Source organism: Pempheris klunzingeri, chromosome 6, assembly GCF_042242105.1.
Source record: "Pempheris klunzingeri isolate RE-2024b chromosome 6, fPemKlu1.hap1, whole genome shotgun sequence".
Lineage (NCBI taxonomy): Eukaryota > Metazoa > Chordata > Actinopteri > Acropomatiformes > Pempheridae > Pempheris > Pempheris klunzingeri.
The window spans coordinates 13818166-13840638 of NC_092017.1; the positions used below are offsets into that span (position 1 = coordinate 13818166).

The following is a 22473-nucleotide window of genomic DNA, read 5'->3' on the forward strand; positions in this document are numbered from 1 at the left end:
GGTCCAGCCCTTAAAGCTCCGGTTCCACAGCAGTCACAGTGTCAGGCTGTGATGCATCACATGAACCAAAATGTGTGTGTGGTAGTGGGTATGCATGACTGTGCATGCACCGGTTCGTGTGTGTTTGGATTCAGTCGTGCATGAGTGTGTGTGTGTGTGTGTGTATGGATGTGAGCCAATGCCAATCAGTGAGATGGGATTTCACGTTGCTGACAGTATGGCTGGCCCTCCTGGGTTAAAGCCACAAAAGCTTTTTAACTTTCAAAACTTTACCAGAAGAAAGAAATATCGTTTACCTCCTTAAAAAACTATTTAGCATCAGTCATCATCTAAAAGGCCAAATAATGCATCCAATCAACGCACTCCACTTTTTTGGGCACTTTCTGCCATTACGAAAGAGCAGCTTTTTTGTTAAGTCATTACATTCAACTACATGATTGATATTTTCACATTTATTCTCTGCTTTATTACATTTTATGTTATAGACAGATATAAACACCAAGTAGGGAAAGATAATAAGCTCCAACAACCGGACTACAAAGTATCTTAGCATGGCTGCCCTTGATGGAATATCTCATCCACTCTCTCCATCTGTCCATACACAATATTATATTGCAGTGTGTACCTTTAACTAGGACATAGCAGCAACGAGGTTCCATCTTTGGTATGTGTCTGTATATCACTACTACACACACACGCGCACATACACACACACACACACATTTTATAACACAACACACTACAAAGAGCAGATTGTGTTTATAGCTAATTTACTGAGTAGGGGCAGTTACTTTCATTGCTATATAAAACAATAGTCCTGTCGACCAATTTAATGAAATGACACGCGGCGCAAGTCAACTGTGAGAGACTATTTTCACTTTCAAATCATATTCTCATTTAGAGAAAAGGTTGTTCAGATCAAATTACAGAGGGAGAAAACAACTTCAAAATGCTGTCCTTTCTGAAATAAGAAAATTATCCCCCTCTATTTACACCCCACATCTTAAGCAAGTTAAAAGTTGAGTCCATACAAAGGCAAAAAAAAAAAAAAACAGATGCGATTTGTGATTCAGTCATTGCCACGGATCTGTCCTTCCATTCTTAACGGCGGGGAATTAAAAAGCAACAATAAAAACATGGTTGAGATGGGGATATTAGAGGCAGTGATGTGGAGACTGGTTCTTCCTGGGTCCAGCTCAATGCCTTTATTAAATTCAAAGGTCAGAGCGGGAGGATAAAAGACGGACAGGAAACTGTGGGTTTGTTGCGTGTACTATTCAGCTGCAAATTTTGCTTCTTTCTGCTCTTTGGCTGAAAAGATACGGAGGCACATAAAGGAAAATAGACAAAGATGCACTTCTATTTTAATCCATTTTCTTTGTTCTTCGTTCTACATTACTCTTCCTCTGTTGTGTTATATGCAGTATGATCAGTACAAATCTCCAGACTGTGAGTGCCAGCATATTCTATTCTGTCTGAAACAATAGTGAGCTCGTTCAGCCCATCTTCCCCTTTGTGTGTGTGTGTGTGTGTGAGAGTGTGTGCGTGTGTGTGCGCACATGTATTACTCAGGCCTAATTGAAGTCGTAGTGAGGATTCTCATTAGTATGTCAGCCACTTGTTCCGCTAGGCTAGCTAGCTAGCTGTAGCTAACCAGACAGGTGGAGAGGTCAGGGGTGAGGTGGAGAGACTGGGGAGTTTTAGTTCATTGCTTTGCCTTTGTCAGAGCTGGCCTTATCATTCCTAACACTTTGTCCTCTTCCTGTTTTTCCTCTTTCTGAACTGTATTCTTTTCAGTGTGTTCATTTGGCAGCTCATTTGTGTCGCTACTTGAGTGTGTGGTTGAAATACACAGTTCACATTTGTGTAAATACGCATATAGTAAATATAAATGTAGAGTACGTATGTGGCACATGCTGTATAGTGCATCATACACTGTTCACACCGGGGATTTACAGTTACTCAGATCCTAACAATTCATACTGGATTTGCATTTGATGGTTTGCTGGAGTCCTGGGTATCACTTTGCTGCCATGCTCAATGGCTACGAGGTGACAAAAAGCATCCCAAATGTTTTGCTAATAATAATAATAATAATAATAATAACAAAAGGGTGACATCTTTACATTGTTTTGTCTGACTAACAATCCGCAACCCCACAAATTTTTTTACATTTTTACAAGCTGGAACCAGAGAATGATGCCTGATAATTGACTTAAACAAATAATCTTTCATCAAAATTGTGGCACATTACATTTTCTGTTGTGAGGCTTGTGCATCTGCAGATCATGTAACTAACCACAACAATATTTTGAATTTTAGAAAATGCTAAAAGGTAACTTTCCAAACAATTTTTGTATCTTTTGTATTTTGTAATTTTTGGCTTTCCCATTATTATAAATGTTGTGCAAACCCTTTTAGTGACACATAATACATGACGCATAATAGTCAGCTGTAAAAGTAAATAACGTGCTCCTGTATCAGTACAGGTCTTGGGACGGTCACAGCAGAGAAGAAAAACACTGAGCATAATAGTAGTTACATTAGCTCTGCCAGGGCTCACACAGCTGAATGCTAATTGAAACAAACCAGCGTGTGAATAAGAGCTGACTTGCTGACTGCCTCTTATTGCTGTCTCGAGCACAAAAGAAACTGTATGATGATGTGATGGGAAGCTGATGGTGTTTTGATCTCTTGCCTGGCAACATGAAGAGCATTTGTTATAAAGTCTGTTACCTGAGGCTACGTGTTTATATCTACAGCTTGAATGTGTCGGGACATTTGTGAGACAGTAGAGTAGATATGGGTATATTTTGTGCGCGACTGAATATGAATATGCTTATGAGTGCTTATTGAGTATGGCGTGGGCCAACATGTGATTCAATATGTGCATCCTGAGTGTTTGCATGTGTGTGTGTGTGTGCATGTAGGTGTGAAGTACTCCTGTCTGCCAGGTAACTGTGTTAAAGGAAGCAAGAGCTCCCTCTTCTTGTCTGCCAGAGATAGGGGCCAGCTGGACAAAATCAACCTGAGGCGGGCTTGCTGCTTGGCATTGATAATTCACTTTTTATAGTTATTCATTATTTTCAAGCTGTGGTAGTGATTAGAATATAATGAATATGTAAGACCTGATTTGATAGTAGTATTTGATTAAGTTGTTTGCAATTTCTGCTCAGAACAATGCACCTTTTTGTGCCCCGTTATTGATGATGTGCACTACAGTTAACACAACTCTAAAATCAGCAGCAGCCTTATAAAGAGCATTTTTTTGGCGGTGGGAGAATAAGACCGACCCTTCAACAGGTCCAACACTTTCAAATGCTGTAGCAACAAAGCAGATAAGCAGTTTCCTCTACAAACTTAGTGCCATAAGAAGGGAAGTATATGAAGGCGGTCACACACAATAAGCCAACGTGCACGAGTTAAAATATACGCACTGATCGTATTGATAATTATTACCATTCGATGGGTGATGGGTAATTATGCGCAGCCACGAACATATAGTCTTCCTGAACTGCTTTACTATCTTCCTCTCCGCGTGATGCCTCCCTGCCTGCCTCCTCCACTCGCATCCGCGCGCGCACCGCCCCCTCGGTACGTAAGCAGCCAATGGAAGACCGCGCGCGAGGTGACTGGACATTCCATAAATGGCTCTTTTTTTTTTTGTTGTTGTTGTTGGGGGGGTGGAGGGATGTTTTCTATGAATCTTTTCCTTTGAGTGGATTCTCGCTGCGTTGTTTAGTCTTTAGTTGTTTTTTTATCCTCCTCTTGCGCGGGGCTGAGCTGCTGGTCCTCCACACCCACGGGTTCGCTCTGTTTAGTTTTTGGCTCACTACACCACCACGTCGGTTCATTCATCCTCTCCGGCACGCCGCCGCTACTCCATCCGATTCTCCTCGCCGACTTCACCGGCTTTCATAGTTTATCTGCCGAGACTACTGCCGCCGTTACCGCCCGGGACACCGACAGCCTGACACAAGAATGGTCATGGTGAGTGGATGTCGGCGCAGGTCTCTGCCGCACCTGTTTGTCCTTTTATTGCGCCTCCGCGCTGCGCTTTATTCTAATGTGATCCTATAGCGTACCGCAGGTAGCTCCGCACTCATTTGCTTTGCCGCCAGCGTTCACATTGACAGCTGCTGTCTCTGTGACACTCTCCTTTTTTTGACTGAACCTCCAACTGAAAAATCATTTTAACCAACTCTATCGCGTATACCTGTATTGGCAGGTGTGTGTCGGCTGATCAAGCGGTTGTGTGCGTGCATCTGCTCTGACATTAGGTATAAATTTGACTTCTATCAGGCTGCATTGAAACCGCAACAAATGCAAACATGCAGTTAACAGCATAGTAGGCAATTTCAAATTCTGCGTTTTCATTTTGAAAGGATGTTGTAGAATTTGTAGTACTTATAGAGAGCAAATTTTAAAAGTGTAATAATCTGATCTGCAGTTCCTGAAGTCATTATTTTGAAAGGCAAAAGCAAATCAGTCCTGGACATATGTGTAAAAGTGTGTGTGTGTGTGTGTGTGTGTCTGTGTGTGTGTGTGTGTGTGTTTTTGAGACAGGGAGTAAAAGAGAATGAGATGGGATGTATACACAGCCATGTAAATGTACAAGGGATTTTAACATGCACCCAGTAATAGCTAATTTATATACACAGTGCTGCGCAGGCATCCTATTACCATAGTGCCTGAGGCTGCAATCACTCTCCTAGAGCTCTGCATCGCGCTGCTCTGCCCGGCTCACTCAAGCACAGACCTCAGCAGCGATTGATTGCTTTGCTGGGATTCAGAAAGCCTTTTCTCTGCCAAACCAGGCTGAGGTTGGCGTGTGCTGATGAGGGCTCAGAGCCAGCCAGAGAGCGAAGGTGTTAACACTGAGGGAGGGGGAGATGAGGCCAAGTGCTGACAGTCAAGCCAAGAAGCCAATCACAGACTCTAAAAGAGAGGTTTTGGGGGGGGGAGTGGGCGGGCTCTGACCTTCCAGCTGAGCAGGCGACTGGGCGGGTGGCTGTGGGAAGGAGGGAGGGCGGTGGGAGGGAGGGAGTCTTGCTGCAGCCCAGCACTCTCTCATCCAAGCTCACCATTCTCCTCTCAGCATCTGTGGAAGACGGCGATGCTTGCTCCGTACGTCTCTAGTATGCTGCTCTCTGCTCGCTGCTAAGACTTAGGCACGGACAGGAAGAGAGGCAGAGTGAGGAGGAGAGAGAAAAATAAGGAGACAGTGTCAGAGGAGACCAAGAGAGGAAGAGAGTAAGAGAGAGTAGGGGATTTTCTTTGCTGAGGCGTTGCTGTAGCTGTTGTGTGAGGAGGGAGAGAGAGAGAGAGAGAGAGAGAGAGAGAGAGAGAGCGCGAGACAACGGCCGGCGTCTCCCAAATGGAGTGGAATGGGTTTAAGATGGTAAGGAAGAAAACTACAGGCAGCCTGCCACTATACTCCACTATACATTGTTAACCATCATTTCATTTTGGGCAGCCTACAGTAGCTGGAGCAGCTTGGATTGTAGCAATAGATATACTATCACCCACAGTCAGTATGTATCACACTCTTTTAGCTCAGGCAATGCAGTGATAGTATTGAACTATGTGTTGTGCAGAATGGGAAGTTTCTTCATAGAGGATGCGTACGGGGAAGGAGGATACGGCAGGGGGTTAGACTAGCAAGGTTTGTGGGCAGGGAGAAACGGAGGGAGACAGATGGAGGGACGGAGCCAGATATCATGCTAATAGGAGAGATGTGGAGGCAGGAGTAGAGGTAAGGAAATATGGGGAGAGCAAAAGAGGGAGGGAAGGGTTAAATCAGGGAACAGCACCCATTTTATGTTGAAGCCAGGGCTGTAGGTGTCCCCCCCTTTTCCTGCCTTTGCACCACTCTGAAATATTTACCTGCGTATACTACTGCAGCACAGATGGAATGCACATTGTTGATGCTGAATGAACTGTAAGAAATGGTAGGGAAAGTGGACTTTTGAGCATTTTATATTCATATATGCAAAGTAGCCCCTGTTAATTATATGAACAGACATGTTATCCGTCATGCCGCTTGTGTACACAGTGCGAGTTTCCGTTCTCCATGTGTTGTACTAGGGCTGGAGAAAGATGGAGTAGGTGTGTTGGAGTGACACGCATGCTTGGATTACAATCCATTGTGACGCGGTGCATTCTCTAAGTTTTAAGCCTATTGCTCATATGAGTGTGTGTGTGTGAATATGTCTGTGTTTTCTTAATTGTGTGTTCGGCTGTGTGAGTGGATATTGACAGGAAGTAAATCATGATAAGCCATCTGCTCTGCTTCCGGAGACTCACTTTAACTTTGCATGCATTTATCCATTCATCCATCACATCCAGTTGAGAGTGTGAAAGGTTGACAAACAAAACTAGCGGCCATATTTTCCTCTTCCTCCTGTCATTTTCACCTGTCACATAAGTCAGAGTTTTATTTGACTGCTGATACTGCGTCGCCATTCCGACTACAGTGTCAATATCATTATTTTGCATAGTCAGTGCATCAATCTGTTTCAAAATGGTTCCCTCACCATCCACAAAGTGGCCTGACTCACTTTTGTATTTGCATGAAGAACAGTGGTGGCATTATTCATTTGTCGGCAAGTAAATGTTTCATCGTTTGCATGCTGACTTCTCTCCACTGGATGCAATCAAAACGCTAATTGAAAAGAAGGCGACTCCCCTATTTGGTGACTAGGATAGTGATGCTAGATGGTGTGCTGTCTCCCTGGACACTCACAGCTAGCAGCCGAGTGTGTGCGCATGGATGGAGGGGCCTAGCAGGAGCACACAACTGACAATGTTGAAAGATGGGCGTTAAGGCAGAGATTAGGTGTCCATAATAAGGTGTTTATACGGTATATACACATAGGGCTAGTGTTATTATATATAGGGGGTGAAAGAAATAGACATGACAAGAATGAAATGAAGAATAAAAAGGAACAATGAGAGAGGGCGTGAAAAAGTCGAATGTTCATTAGTATTGGAGGTATGAGATGTGAATGTGCACCACGAAGCCTCCTGATGGGAACCAGTGGGAGACCTGGGCTGGAGACAGGCCATCTTTTCACACACGCGCACACGCTCACACATACAGATCCACATGACCATACAGTGTCTCTATTACCCTCAGGCAGAACACCATGAGCTCCAAGGTTACATATCAATGCTAATAGGGTGGGGTGTGTGAGGAATTTATTAGCTACAGTGCACTGACCGAGTGTGTGCTTCATGATTTTAATGTAACTGAAGATCAGAGGAACATAGGCTGCAATAAGGATGGGTGATTAGATATGCAGCCACGAGGTGATTATATATCTGAGGAACAATGAAGGTGATTCACAGACATCAAGTACGAAAATGATGGATGATGATTTAACAAAGAAAAGTAAAACAAGACGATAAAAGAATATTATTTCATCAATTAAATTGCATGATAGCCTGTGCTCTGTTTTTTATGTCTGTGTTAATGGATTTTTTGTGTGTGTGTGTTTGTGTGTGTGGAATGAGTGTTATGTCAGAAGGGCGAGTGACATGTGTTCAGATACAGAGTGACATGGTTAACTGGACTTAAACGCCAAGCAAATAGACAGAGTGGGAGAATAAGAGAGAAGAGAGAAGTGCTTTAGACATAGGAACAATGTCTCTGAATGGTCTTTCTTGTTTTCCCATGCTCAAACATTAGCTCTCTATAATTTACTGTAGGTGGGTGTGTCACACTATTTATGCAGGTATGTTTTAGATATTAGACAGATGAATAGAGGAATTCAAGCTTAACCTGACACAGATTGTTTATGTTTCTGTCAAAAAAACTAAAAAATATTACAGTACAGAACTAATGCAGAAAGAGAAACTGCTCCTCTATTCTTTTCATTTCTAACTTACACCATTTATCTGCTGTGAAATTAATTGCTTAGAAAACCAAATCATCCGTTGACCATCAGAGACCTCTGGTGATAAACCAACAGCTAACGAACTGAGGCAGACCACCCAGACCAGTGCTTTGTTGAGATATTCATCACAGAACAACAAAATCTAAGCATCCCGTTTTTACTTCCTTTAAGCAGTACACCTGCCCTTGTAGAAAGAGTTTTCAAAATGGTGTATGGCTAATTTGATAGTTTGTGATTGTTTTACTGAGAAATGCGTACATTGTGGTGGAGGTGAATAATGCATGTTGTGGGTCTGACAGGCTGTTTGTGGCTGGTTGAGTCTTGCTTCTCAGCATTTGGTATAAGATTGCCTTATACTGGCTTTGATAAAATAGACTGTGTGGGGACAAGATATAAACACTAGCTAAGCAGAGGGCCTTTAGCATTCTTATGCTTTGCGTTGTATGTGAATAGTCATGGTTGTGTTACTGTTAGATACGTTCCTCCCATTCAGAGGTTGCACTGCAGTTCATCACACCTGCAGTAATTATCTACAGAATGGTTTAATGTCAAATGGTCAAGTTGTGTGTTTGTGTTCATATATTCATAGTATAGGTCACGTATGTGGTTGTTAATCAATATACGTGTGGATACACACAGTAAATAGCTAGTGTGTGTGTGTGTGTGTGTGTGTGTATCATCCAGTACGTGGCCCCTCTCTAGCTATAAATAAATGGACAGCCCCAGTCAGGTGTGTACAAAAGGATCGGTCGCACAAATAGACACTAGTTAGTCAGCTCTAATTACATGTTTACGGCATTAACTTTAACCCCAGATCGTAATGAGGTTTGGAGTGAGGTTCGTTAGATGGAGGTAACAGTGATGTGTAAGCCACAGATACTGTATGATTCAAAGACATTTAGTTGGGTTACATTTGTTTGGAACTCCAGAGACCTCAGCTGTTTCTCCTTTATCTCTTTCTTGACTACACGGAAGTCTACAACTGTGTGTGTGTGTTAAGTGAACCCACAAACAACTGAAATTTCCCTCAAAAGGCGTCAGGTCCTCCTCCAGTATGTTGCGTATAAGGGAAAGTGTGATCACACAAGATTTAAACTAGTTTGTAACTTTATGCTATAATGCTGCAAAAGTACATTAGTATTAGTCATATTCAGTTTTAAGAAAAATAGTGAATTACTCATGTAAAATATGTATATACTCTTTAATACTATTATAACAAATCTCATCTATAATTAAACAGATGTGGTAGACGTGGTTAAAAACAAAGCTATTACAAAGTAAAGATTTGATTTGCGTATGACATGGCACAACTAAGATACACAGCTGAGCAGGCAAAGCCATTTTTCTTTTTGGCCTTACACTTGAGGTAAGAGATTTTGCCACTGCTTTGGCATATTTTGTGTGAGTGCATTATGCAAGTCTATCAGCATTTTGGTAGTAGTCTGTTAAATTATCGCAAAAATATTTTATTGTCTGTAAATGTCTTTTCCACTTTCCTTTAAACAGAAGCTGGATGGAAGCAGTTAATGAGCCAAAAGCCTGTTTGAATAAGAAGCTGCTGTAACAATCTCGTCCCAATTAGCACGCTTTGGTTTTTAAATATTCCTTTTGTGTGAATCCTAAACACACATGAAGACTCACAAAACGGTCACGTTGAAAATTTAATAGGCTTCCACAGCGATTTCCTTCATTTATTTAAAATGTTTTTTTTCTCTCTCTTTTTAAAAAGCTAGAAATCTGAGAGGCATGGCAAGGCATTCTGCTGTGAGGGGAGCAGCATTCACAAATACTAGACCTAATTCCTTTGGCAGCAGCTCAAACTGCTACAGACAGACACATAATCAGCTGGGGAGTGTTAGCGCTTCAGCCCACTAGCAAACACAGGACCGAGCCCTTGTTGTGCATCACTGCTTTTCAGAATAAATATCCCGATGGAAAATACAGTGGGAGGAAAGAGGTATTCATGTGTATATAGCTCTTTGTTCACTCAAAGATACAGAAGGAGAGAGAAACACTGGCTTTCTTAGCTACTTTACTGCTCATTCTTTCTCTCATTCTCTCTCTCTCCCTCATCTTCTGTCTCTCCCTTCCTCCCTCCCTCTCTGTCTCTCATCCGCCACTGTACCCTGTGTGTTTTGGTATTCATACAGATGTTTGGATTTGAGTGGCAGTTTCTCCTGAGACTGTGCACAAGCGGCTGACTCGTCTCATCTGCATTTTGCATCCCAGGAAAAAAGGGAACAGAAAGCAGCGGAAAGCATCAGCAGGCAGACAGGCTGTTTGTGTGTGTGCGTGTATGTGTGAGTGTGTGAGAGAGAGGGAGATAGAGAGAGCATGTGTATATGTGTGTGTGAGAGAGAGAGAGAGTGCGTGTGTGCACGTTGCCTGTTGTTTGGTTTTGGCAGCTTAACTGGCCCCAGCGCTGTTACTGTGTGATGTTTAAAGGACATTTCAAGGTCATGCTTTCGACAGTCCTCACCGCCTCTGACATATTAAACATTTATATATTTCTGTAGCCAAATGAATTATAGATTGAACATGCAACTGAACATGCTACAAAATGGCACCATTGTGGTTGGTAATAGACACATTAGGGCCTACAACCGGCATCACACACGACAGCCTCTAGCCTGCCTGATCTCATCAATAACAACACTCACATAGGGACAAAAAAGGATGATCTTCTTTTATGCAGTATATCAAGACACTGGAAAATCCCACAGCGGCAGGAGAGGGGATATAGAAGGTCCATCTGCAAGTCCGTTGTGGTCAGTGACTCATGAAGATTGGGGCTGCAGCACACAAAGATATAATGCTGGATCTGACAGACTTCATCTAAAAGCAGACACTATCCCCTCATGAATTATTAGAGAAAATGCAGGCAAGGAAGTAGGTAATACCGGACTTTTTTCTCTTCTCAGTCAGACGTTTGGTTTGCCTTTTTTTACATAGCACACATGAGACCAGAGATAGCCAACTAGCTTCACCCACTGGCAGTTATCAGGCCATAGTTTGAGATAGTAACTGTGATAATAGAGGTATTTGTCCCAACAGGAACATGGATTCTTACATTTAACGCATATTTCCTTCCACTCGACAGGAATGCTGCCCTCCCTACACAGCATAACTACATGGAAATGGAGGGAATGTAATATTCGATGCTTATCATGACTGATAAACGTCAACAGCAGGCGTGAACCGCACCTGTCAAGTTGATATTTGGAGGTAGAGAGAGAAAAAGTCAGAAGAAGAAAGGGAGAGAAAAAAAATGGGAACAGTAGAGAGATAGATGTGTGCTATCTCACGGCTGCACGACTCTCCGGCACATGCTGTTAGACTAAAGCGCTGTTGCAGAATTTTCTATGGCAATCAGCCACCGCCTTCTATATGTTGCCTCCCTGGCACATGCTACCAGTATATGTGGAAAGATAGTCTCCTGTGGGCATTTTCAATTACTCCGCACTATACAGCAGTAGGGGGGATTAATCTGCTTGTTTGAATGCACGCTTCAGTTAATGGTTTAGCTGGTGTGCTGCGGGCCTTGTCTGTTAGCTGTGCTGGTATACATTTAGGCTTTTGTGTCTCACCCTCCTCTCTTCCTGCTGCAGTAGAAGCCATTTCTAAATTGCACCACTCTCACATCAAGTTACACTGAGATTTGATTTTCACAGAAGATGGTCAAACTCCAAATTGATTATTTAATGACTACTATAAAGCATTTGGAAAGTGGCTGAAATAGTAAAGCTACTGCAATGACAACATAGTCAGAAAAGGAATGTTTTCAAGCACAATGTGATTAATGTAGCTTAATATTCAAATAACACCAGCTCAACTATACTGAGGGCCAAAAAGTGCAGGATATCTGTTCTGATCTGAAAATACAAATTACATAATTTCATAGTGTCACTGAGTATAGGAAGCAAGCTGCCAAGAGATTTGCCAGAGGATAGAAAAAAACATTTGAACTTGTCCGTCTATCAGTGATGTACTAACCTCCTCTACATCTAGATGTAGTTTCGAGTTATTCATTGCCTCCATCAAACTGTTTACTCATTAAGACAGATGACGGACGGCTGTCCTTTTCCCTTGCAGCTATTTGATTATATGAGCTCCGGTTCTGAGCCGAATCAATAACCAGATTAGCTAAGCGCACGCGTACACACACATACACACACTAACATGCACCCAGCCACACCCTCACACAGTACCCAAGGCTGTGGAATGAATTCTCGAGTACAACGGTCGGTTAGTGTCTATGTGATTTAGCCCTATGTCTTTGCTGCAGGCACACACACACACACACACACACACACACACACACACAGGCTGTGTCTGAGATCCAGCTGATGGGGGAAACAGTGATTAGATTAGGAAGCGCTCTGCCTCTGCTTCTTCTCTCTCCCTTGTTCTCAGTCTAAGTGCTGTGCTGTAGGTTTTGTTCTTATCGTATACCTCCAGGCTGTTTATCGCTTTTTAAATACCTGTTCAACAGAGCCAATATTACCACTTCCAGCCTCAAACCAGTTTTAATTAGAACTCCTACTGTGAATAGTGCAGAAAATTGAGTTCAATCAGAGGCATTTGCAAGTTTCTTATTCTGTTGCTCAGGAGAACCTATTTGGGAAAGTTGCTTTAGCCAGCTGTGTTGTTCTTTAAGGCCGCCTTGTATACATACAACAAGCTTGGCTAAACGTTTGAGCAAGTTAAGTATGTACAGTTGTTTTCTAGCTGTTTCCAATAGCATGAGACTGCTGAATTGTACATTTCTGACGCGATACATGCAGGTGGGCACAGTAAAGTGTATAGTTTGGTAGTTGAGTTGAGTGAATTGGTGTGCATGTTTGCATATGTTTGTTTATGTATGCACTAGTGTATTTTAGTCTATTTTGCTAAAGATAGGAGACAGCCTCACTAAAATGGCTGGTTGCCTGCACAGGTGCATGGCCGCATTCACCTGCCAGCTACTTGTGGAGGTGGTGTCCTCGCTTATGACACATGGTGCTGACTCAGATGGATCAGCCTGCCTGCTCTCCCTGCCTCACTGTCTGTTTCTGCGTCCTCTATCCTCCGTCCCAGCCCAGCTAAAAGCAACTTCAGCTCAACCCGGAAATGAGCGCTGCATGGAAACACAAGCTATTCCCTGAAATGCAATCCAGAGTAGTGCAGGTTTTTGTCATCGCAGCGCCGTACAATCTGTTGCAGTGTCACTTATATTTATTCAGAGAACATTCAGGGGGAGTAAGAGTAACCAGCTTAGATCTTAACATAGTCATGGCCAATATGATTTTTGTGTTGTGAAAAAGGGAGAGAGAGAAAAGGGACGGGCTCTACTGGTGAGGTTCAACCTTTTACATTAACTGACAGTTGTGATGTAGGCCTACTGTGGGCTCACAGGGCTCTGTCTGTCTCTCCAGCATTATTATTACCCCTCTGTCTTCTGCACTTCACATCCACTGAAACAAGGTTACTGAATAGGCCTCACAATGTTAGAAAGATTTCATCTCTACTAAAACCGTTAACCACATTAATGACATTTAATTAAGGATAGAATCCCATGTAGGGGATGAGACGATGATTTAGCCTCTTTAATCCAACAAAATGTTCTAGCTGAGGGCCTCGACAGTGATCACTCCCATCCGTCACACTCAGGGATTACAGCAGGACAGACAGCGGTGCACAGCAGAGACATCTTGCTGATTTGACTGAGCTGGGAGCAGAGATATTGGCTGTAGTAGCTAGAACTGGAACAAAGGCTGGCAAGCTGTTGATGGGGATTTGATGCTGTTCATGGGAAGACTGCTGTTGAGATGATGGTGCAGCTTTGACTTGCAGCCGAGGATTGGATCGAGAAATAGGGGTCAGGGGCATATAGCGAGGGACTGTTCCTGGCATAGAAGTGAAACTAGGGGAACTGTGACGAGGACCTGAGAGGCCAGGCGAGGGCTAGGGCTGAGGGACAGGGACTTGGGCTGACAGGCAAGGCCAGGCCTTCAATTCCAAGGCCCAGTCCCTGTGCTCCAGGCCTCAGCCAAACAGCTAGGCAGGTGTCCAGCTGATCTCACACCCGCACAAGGGAGGAACTGCAGAGCACCAGTCACTGGAGCTGCACAAATTGAAGTGTCATCTCCAGAGTCAAGATGCTCACCAATTTTCTGCATGCGTTGGTGCAGAGTTGGGATTCAGCCAGTGGACAAATGGCTCCAGTTCCGCCTACAGTTTGGCTGAGCAAAGGAGACTGTGGTGTGTGTGTGTGTGTATTCTGTCTATGTGTGTGAGAAAGAAGTGTGTGTGAGAAAGAAAGTAACTATGTATGTATGAAGCACTGCAGGTCCTCAATGGTTGTCCTTGAAGAATTATCTGTCTTTTGACTGCCAACAATGCAGCATGAAATAGTTTGAGAAATTATTTTTGATAAAAATAATTAAGGCCAGTAAATCTGAATAGAGTAGTCCAAGTTACATCGCTTTGATTCTGAACATAAATGCAAAATGTGGCAAAACCGTTTCTTTACCGTCTCTTTAGCCTTCAGAAACAAGTGAAACTGAACAATATATCACATATTAATCACTTGAAAAAAGAAATCTTTGTTGAGACTCATGATTGTCTGTGAAATATAAATCTTGAGATTATTTTATAGATCATGCCAGATGTCCCCCTCTGCAATAGGCGTTATGCTGTCAGCTCCTGACCTCTGACCTTGCACAAATATGTGGTGATTACCCAGGGGTTGTGAGGGAGTGTGTGGGAAAGCTGCATCGATCCCACAAAAGGACTGAAATATCACAAAAGAGAAAGAAGAGATGGGGGGAATAAAGTCAAGCGAAAGTTAAATGAAAAATTGCTTACGTACACGTCTCGCGCGGTCTGGAACATTTATTATTCCAAGTCCCACAGAGAGAAAAGAGGTAGAGGAGGATAGAAGAAGAGAAGAATCCATTTGGTAAAGTAGATGCAGATCGATGAGACTGGAGGCAGGCAGGCCAGAGTGCAACAGAGGAGGGGTGTGTGTCAGCGAGTATCTCTGATGTGTCTGTGTGTGCGCTTGCGTGCATGAGGCGTCCCAGATTACTTTCCCTGATTGATCCGGCCCAGCATCCGTCTGACCTGCAGGACATTTCAGAGCTCGAAAGATGCTGGTGGAGGTGGAGAGATGGTGAGAGAGAGAGAGACGGCTAGGAAGAAAGGGAGAGGAGAGAGAAAAATAAAAATCAATAGCGCAGAGAGCATTACAGGGAACTTGACTCGCCGAGAAGCAGAGATAGTAAAGTCGTATTAATCTCTTTGTGTCTCAGTCAGTTTGATAGGAACTCCAATTCAGTATCACTAACTCCAATTCAGTATCACTTTGGGGGACTGAGGGGGAGTTACAAACTGTGTTCAGCAGTATCAGGTGTGGCTGCTTTATAGTAGCCAGAAGGGGACACGTGTAACGTACTTATGTTATGTCTTCTGCATCTGGCAATTAATTAGAATAAGGTGATGCTTTTGGTCTGATTATTTCATGTCAATTTTACTTAGCCAAATAATTTTGAAAAACTAAAATAAGACGCACAAGGCATAAGGAAGTCACAAATAATGTCTGAGGCAAGATGGTGAGGCGAAGTCTAACAAGTCAGATGGTTGCATGCTGGCTCCATTTTGTAGCTGCCAGGCAGTGTGTCTATCAGTAGAGAGATCCTGCAGCATACTGTCTACTCCGCAGTCTCTACAGCCTCCATCTATCCTGGCCAAGTCAGGGTAAATTGATTGTCTAAGCTCTGTAAGAGAGGGGGGAGGGAAGCCTGCACGAGGCTAGCAATATAAAGTGGTGGTTTTATGGCATAAAAGCAGGAGTGACGAAGGTGAAAAGGACAGGAAAGGAAGACAGAAACTCCTTGGCCATTTCAAGTTTAGTTTGTACCATAAGTGACACTGGGCTGTGGATAGGGGAGAGGCAGAGATGATCTTTGTGCACGGTATGGAATACAGACTTTTATTCACATACAGTAAATCTAAAAGAAAGCTGCTTGTGCCTTTGGTATTTTGGACTGTTAGAGGAAAACAAATGTTTACTCCCCTTCCTTGCTGTAGGCGGATACGACTCATCCTATTTGACTGCAGTACCCAGACACCATTGGACGGGAGCCCAAGGAGACAGGAAGCACTTTTGTGGCATCAAATATTAATGGCGTTATAGAGTGTATTGATTATATAATAAGTTTTCCCAGCATCTGAGCACCGACTGAAATGTATTCCCTGAATAATTGAAAATGTATCCATGAGCGGTTTTTCATCTCAATGGTTGGTGAATGTAATTGCATTGCGCCCTTATTCCACTGTTATTTGAGATTTTATCAGAAGACACACATGTGTGTTCATGTGATAAACGCAAGGACAGCGAGAATATGAAGTAAGATGAAATTGTGTGCGTGTGCCACGTGTGTGTGTGTGTGTGTGTGTGTGTGTTACGCCTGAGACTGTGTTTGTTTTATCGAATGGTTGAGCATTGAATATTGAGCACTGAGCAGTGTTTCGAAAATGGGATGCAACCCACTTCTGAGAATGTAATATTCCTTTTTGCCAACTTTATGCTCTCTTGCACTATACGTTAGCTGTTGAAATGGAGACCCATATACATCTGCTTGCTGCTTCACCACATTTGCACATGCTACGATAACACTGCACTGTCTGCTTGCTGCGACACACCATTCCCTTCCGCACTGACATAGTATGTTAAATGACGGCTTTGAAAAATGGGTGAAAAATGCATTTGATGTTTCATCTCTGCCTAACGTTTTGCTTTTTTCAGGGTAGCTTTTCAACTTTACATTTAACAGCAGGCTATACTGTCAGCAGTCACTGTCTACTCTTGGGTCTTTCACATGACTATAAATACACCTCACTGGCTAACACAGCCAAAAGCTTGACAATGTTGACATATAGTAGATTTGAAATTTAAACAAAACACCTAATGCTTCTAACCAATTTTGTCCAGCCAAATTTTGAAAGTATAGGGTATTTTTATATTTTACACAACCATGATTCAACAGTAACCCCTTGGCCCTCCCCAGACTAAAACAAAGGTGGCTCAATGTGATACTTCAAACTGATCATCCCCAAAATATCTCAAGATTCACCATTACCTGTCAGCCAGTAGAAACAATATTCCTTGTCCTCTTTTCTACCCTGACCTCGCTGCCCCTCTGTATCTTCCTTTTCCCTTTCAAACTGACAGTTCACTCTCATTTAAACCTCCATTATGCATTCCTGCCTAAGTTTACAAGACACATTGACAACAGAGCATGTACAGTCTCTCTCTCCTCCCCCACCTCTGTCTCTTCCTCACTTTGAAGTATTGGAAGTGTCTTCCCCATTACTCAGCCCTTGCCTCTTCTTCCTCCTCCCATCTGATCCCTCACTCCTTCTGTTCGTCTCTCTGAAGGAGTAAATGAAGGCAGAGGTCATCCCTCCTCTCTTCCTCCTCTCCTGCTAAATTGGCTGCTTGTAGCATCCGTAGATGGCTGCAGGCATTTAAGCCCCCTGCTCTGGAGAGCTAGTGAACAGACTTCCTGCTCATTTGTGGCATTTCTGTCTCTTCAACCACAGGCTTGTTTACCCACAGAGAGCAAGAGGGAAACCCTCATTATAAACTCTGCCAAGGTCATTGCAGTCACCACACCAATCTGCTAGCGTCAACACACACACATGCAGTTTTATTCAGTCAGACTCAAATGATTGAATCAACTGAAAAAAATATATTTGAGCCCCATTTCTATCTTAGCAATTCCATGCTGATTTGAGTCATACAATATTCCAAATCTTAATCACCAAAATTTATTCATCCTCAATGACAAATCATTCATCTCTACCAGTCATACCAACCAAAACACAAATCCTGTCTTTGTTTTAGTTTGACTGGTGGAACGTAAAGGTGTAACTGTGCTTTTCTGGTGAGCTGCCATTTCCCCCATCACCCCAAACCTCCCACTCCCCAAATCCCACCACAACCCTAACCTTGTAAAGTGAGTGTATAATGTTGACGGTGGGCTGTGCGTCCCTCCCTCCCTGTGCTCCGCTCCATAGGGGTCGACAGAGACACAGTGGCGTCAGGCAGAGCTCCCACAGCTCCAGGGCTGGGCAGAGAAGGGATTGCTGACACAGCCAAAGATGGTAAGGAGACTACTGCTGCCAAATGGATGGTCCAGCCATTTTACACACCCATGAAGTAATATGAACTGATATTGCACTGTGTTTACATAAATACGCACTGGTTGGTGATGCTGCTGACTGAGACAGTTGGAACTAGAGCAGAGTTTGATGGATGGGGCTATAGACGTTGGGCAGGAGGGAGGTTGCAGGGGTAGGGGAAGCTGTGCAGAGATGAGTGAAAAGCAATATTCAGCTGCTGATCTGTTCATTCATTGTATATATTTGAAGAAGCCAGTAAGTAATGTTGCAAAAGTCAAATAGCCCATTACAAATCAATTGTGTTATTAGTTTTCATTAACACATGGAAAGCTGCACCTTTGGGCATTTCTGATGGACTTCTTCTTCCTTGCAGACACACTGAGACTGATTCAAGTTGCTTACTATAATAATTTGTCTTTTCTTTTCACTCCTCTACTTTATTTAACACTCATTAGAAACCCCAAATTAAATTGGTTGTGCCCATGCACTTTGCTTTATAGCAACACAAGCTTCACTATAGTTTGAGTCAAACCGATTTATCATTTTTAAAGTGCCAGTTTTAACAATGGCTATCTGCTCTGGTATCTTTCAACTCATAACAGTAATCATTTATTCTAAATTCTATCTAAAACCTCACACGTTTGTATCATATGTTTCCACCAACTGTACACTGTCTTAATGTTTTAATTTAAGCAAGAAGCCCGTTGCTGGCTCTGTCTGCTACACGACTAAAATTATACTGTAGCTTGGGAGTAAAAGAAGTTGCATCTTGAGGCTGAGAACTTGAGAGATCTGCACGTTGTACCAAATCAACAGGACATGCATTGAGTTCTATCCACAGCACTAGGCTCCACAGTGGGAGAGCAGGGGCAGCCAGAGTGTTCACAACCAACATGGAGTGGACTGCTGAGCAGCACAAATGCTGGTGGGCAGGGACAAGGAGAGGAATATAATTGGCCACTGGGACTCGGCAGGTCCCTGTTAATTAGAGGCAGCCATTTTGGTGTAAAAACTCCTCAGAAAGCGTCCCATGGAGTTGAAAGTCTCTCTGACAGAATGGAGCCCAGCAGGGAATGTAAACAGATTTAATAAGGCCCCCTCCAATCAACTCTGTTATGGCTAGATACTATTCTCTTCTTCCTCTCCGCTCTCCCTCTCTGTCTTTCTCGGTCTGGCTCTGTATCTCTGTTGTGGTAGAGTGGTGAGTGAGTAGGAAAGGATACTGTCAAAAGAACAATTTGCATGCAGCTCTCATCTTGAGAGCTTTTAGACATCTCCTTGTCTGTTTGTTTTCTGCTGTGGGCTTGGGCCATTGTTCTCTCTCTGTATGTGTGTGTGATTGAGTATGTGCTCTTCCACTCACTGCAGATGCCACAAATGCATACAAGTGTGCATGTGTGTGAGTGTAAAGTAAGAGGATGGAAACGGATTCAAGAGTGACATTTTGTTGATGCTGCTCCTAAACACTCAGAGGGAGGAAAATAAGAGCACCAAATAATAATAGAGAAATATAGCCCTTTTCAAATGGTGGATCAAAAAGATGGATGCTCCAACCAATGTAAGGTCCTTGTATGCCATCCCATGACATTGTTGTCAGTTATTTAGAAATAGAGATTATAAGTACTTGAATGAAATGCACAGGCTTTTCTAGTCATTCTGACCTTCATCATTAAAATCAACTGTACACTGACTTTTCTTAGTCATGTTTTTTATGAAATTTGCTTAACTCACCAATTCAGTGATGTAAATCTTCTACAAACAACCTCACATTAATGTATACTTGCAATAAGTTGTGCCGCATAACACTGATGTGATGTAGTGTTAATAGTCTTAAACAGAAAATATTACTTTACTATTATTAATACTATATCAATAGTATTAGTGGTATTTGGTTATTAAAGAGTTATTTGTTTGCCTTCTGTTTCATTTATCATTATGTCTGCTTAGCACAGCATGTAGGTACATGGATAAAAGTAAAGTGATTAAAGGCGAGAAGTACACACATTGTAAATGTCTAAAATGGTTTTGAAAACTATTTCTGTACAAACTGGGAAATTTTTAAATTCCGCTTTGAGCTATATTATTAGAACACAGGTCCAGTCTTTTGATAATCCAGAAATAGAGTGAAATACGACTTGTGCGCAGTTTCTCCTTTGCTAAAACCAGCTTTGCTTCCAAGTGCAGCCTGTCTGCGTGTACTTAAGAATGGTTATAAATAGACCGAGAGCTGAATGGTTGAACAGGGGAAAGGGAGAGATCTGAGAGATGACTTTAAAAATTTGATTGAATCAGATTAAAGAATATTTGTATCTTAATTTGGGTTTCAGCATGTTAGGTCATGACAGTGCTTGTGTAGCAATATAATGGGAGCTTGCTGCCTTTTTCTAGGAATGTGCTGTAGTTTACCATTGCCTTTTGCAGAATCAGAATCACTATCGTTACTAACAGTAAGAAAACACAATACATACATATGCTACAGGGACCACAGGATCTATAATGCAGTGCACAAGGATGATATAGGATATTGAAAAGAAAAATGAAACCAAGATAAACACTCTGTAAAAAGCCTGTTTACGGTCTCCTGGTCTAGTCAAGCATAAGCCAAGACAGAACGATGCTCTCTATACCTTTATAGTAGTGCATTCATCTTCTTTTTTCTGTTTTATATTCCCACCATTTAGTGACTCTTTCCGTTTGCAAAACACACACACCACAAAAGCCATTAATTTAATGAAACAAATGTTTTTTATGCAAATGTATGAATAATTTTACTTCATATATTGCTTTTGTTGGAGAATAATGTTCACGCAGAATAAGCATTTGAATTAAATATGTATCAGAGTGCTCTGGTAGAAAGCAAAGTGCAACCTACCTCCCTCCTCCTCCTCTGACTTTTGACTCTCACCTCTCCTTCTCACCTTTTTTTTTTTTTTGCTGTTTTCTCACACTTACACCAAGCTCACGGTTCATTTTTGAACACTTTGATCGTGAGATGCTCTGCAAAACCAGATATGAACGAACATAGTTCTCTCTGTCCCAGCAGCAGCATCAGCAGTCAAATAGCAAGCTGAAGGGTTGACCCTGATGATGCTGCTCCCTCACACAATCCTCAGCAGCTGTCAAAGAACCATTCACAGACCTCTCTTGCTGTCTTCATTAATATTTAGCCGTCTATCCTCTCTGTGTCAAGTGTTTGTCGTATTTCTAAATGTTTTGAGATGTGGAATCTACTGTGTAGAATGTATTCACTATGTGTTTAATTTGGGAATCCATATTAGATAGTGCAGCAGCTATCTTGATTAAATGATGATGATGTGTCATAATACAGATTTTGTGCTATGACAGATATCGTAATGACTGGCAGTTTGATTTTCACTAATTTGTAACTGCATGGCTGCTCACAAATATAAGCCTACTGTCCCTCATTCTTATAGACCATTTCAGCATGATGTATATGGAGTATTTACTTTGCTTTAAAAAATAGATTTGAATATTGTCATGTTCATACCCAAACAATGTACATTGGGTGACCCTTTTCCAAAATGAAGAAAGAAACATTGTGAAATTTGTCAGGTAGAATACCAGGAATCAATTTTATGGCAGTGATATACTGTACTGTATGTACAAAAATGTTTCAAACCTTTCAATTGTGTTTTTTCAGTATCTGGAATTAGGCCTTTAAAAGCCCCTTTCACCTTGACTGTTGATTCGACTTAATGTAACAAAAGTCATGCTTTTTAGAAAATTACTTTCGAAAATAACCACTTTGTCAGAGTCTTGTATGCCTTCCTACATATTCAGTGTCCCAAATTACTAAATACAGTACAGAAGACTTTGCTAATGAATGCCATGTCTCTCCCTCTCCCTCCCTGCCTTTTCTCTCTACGGTTCCTCTCCTCACCTCTCCCTCTTTCCTCCTCCTCCTCTTTGCCCTGCTCCAGATCATCAGTAACATGGAGGCTCCAGTGACAAATGGCCCCAGTGGAGGAGGCAACACAGCCAACGGGCCGACCACCAACAGCCGTGGCTGCCCCTCGCCCATGCAGACTGGCCCAACAAATGACGACAGCAAGACCAACCTCATTGTCAACTACCTGCCCCAGAACATGACCCAGGAAGAGTTCCGCAGCCTGTTTGGTAGCATCGGCGAGATCGAGTCCTGCAAGCTGGTCCGTGACAAGATCACAGGTACAGGGTGGAGACCATTTGTGTTGTACTGGGGTAATGCTGCTTGTTTGTCCCAAAATATCTACTTTTCATGAATCAACCTCATATAATTTGAAGTGTATCCAATAGGTAGGATCCCTGAGCCCATACCGAAACATGTTATTCACTGAAGTGAAAAAAGTCTTTCAGTGACAATATGATTACAAGTAGAAGTGCAGAAAAATTAGAATACAAGTCTGTA

General features: G+C 42.4%; 1 protein-coding gene across 1 annotated transcript in view; it reads left to right on the forward strand.

The window, feature by feature from the left end:
• Positions 1 to 22473, forward strand: part of elavl4 (ELAV like neuron-specific RNA binding protein 4) — a 70332-nt gene that overhangs the window by 11051 nt on the left and 36808 nt on the right. The window contains exons 2-3 of the mRNA XM_070831950.1: positions 17961 to 18047; positions 22007 to 22253. Of these exons, the coding sequence (XP_070688051.1) occupies positions 17961 to 18047; positions 22007 to 22253 (334 nt within the window). The remainder of the gene's footprint in view (positions 1 to 17960; positions 18048 to 22006; positions 22254 to 22473) is intronic.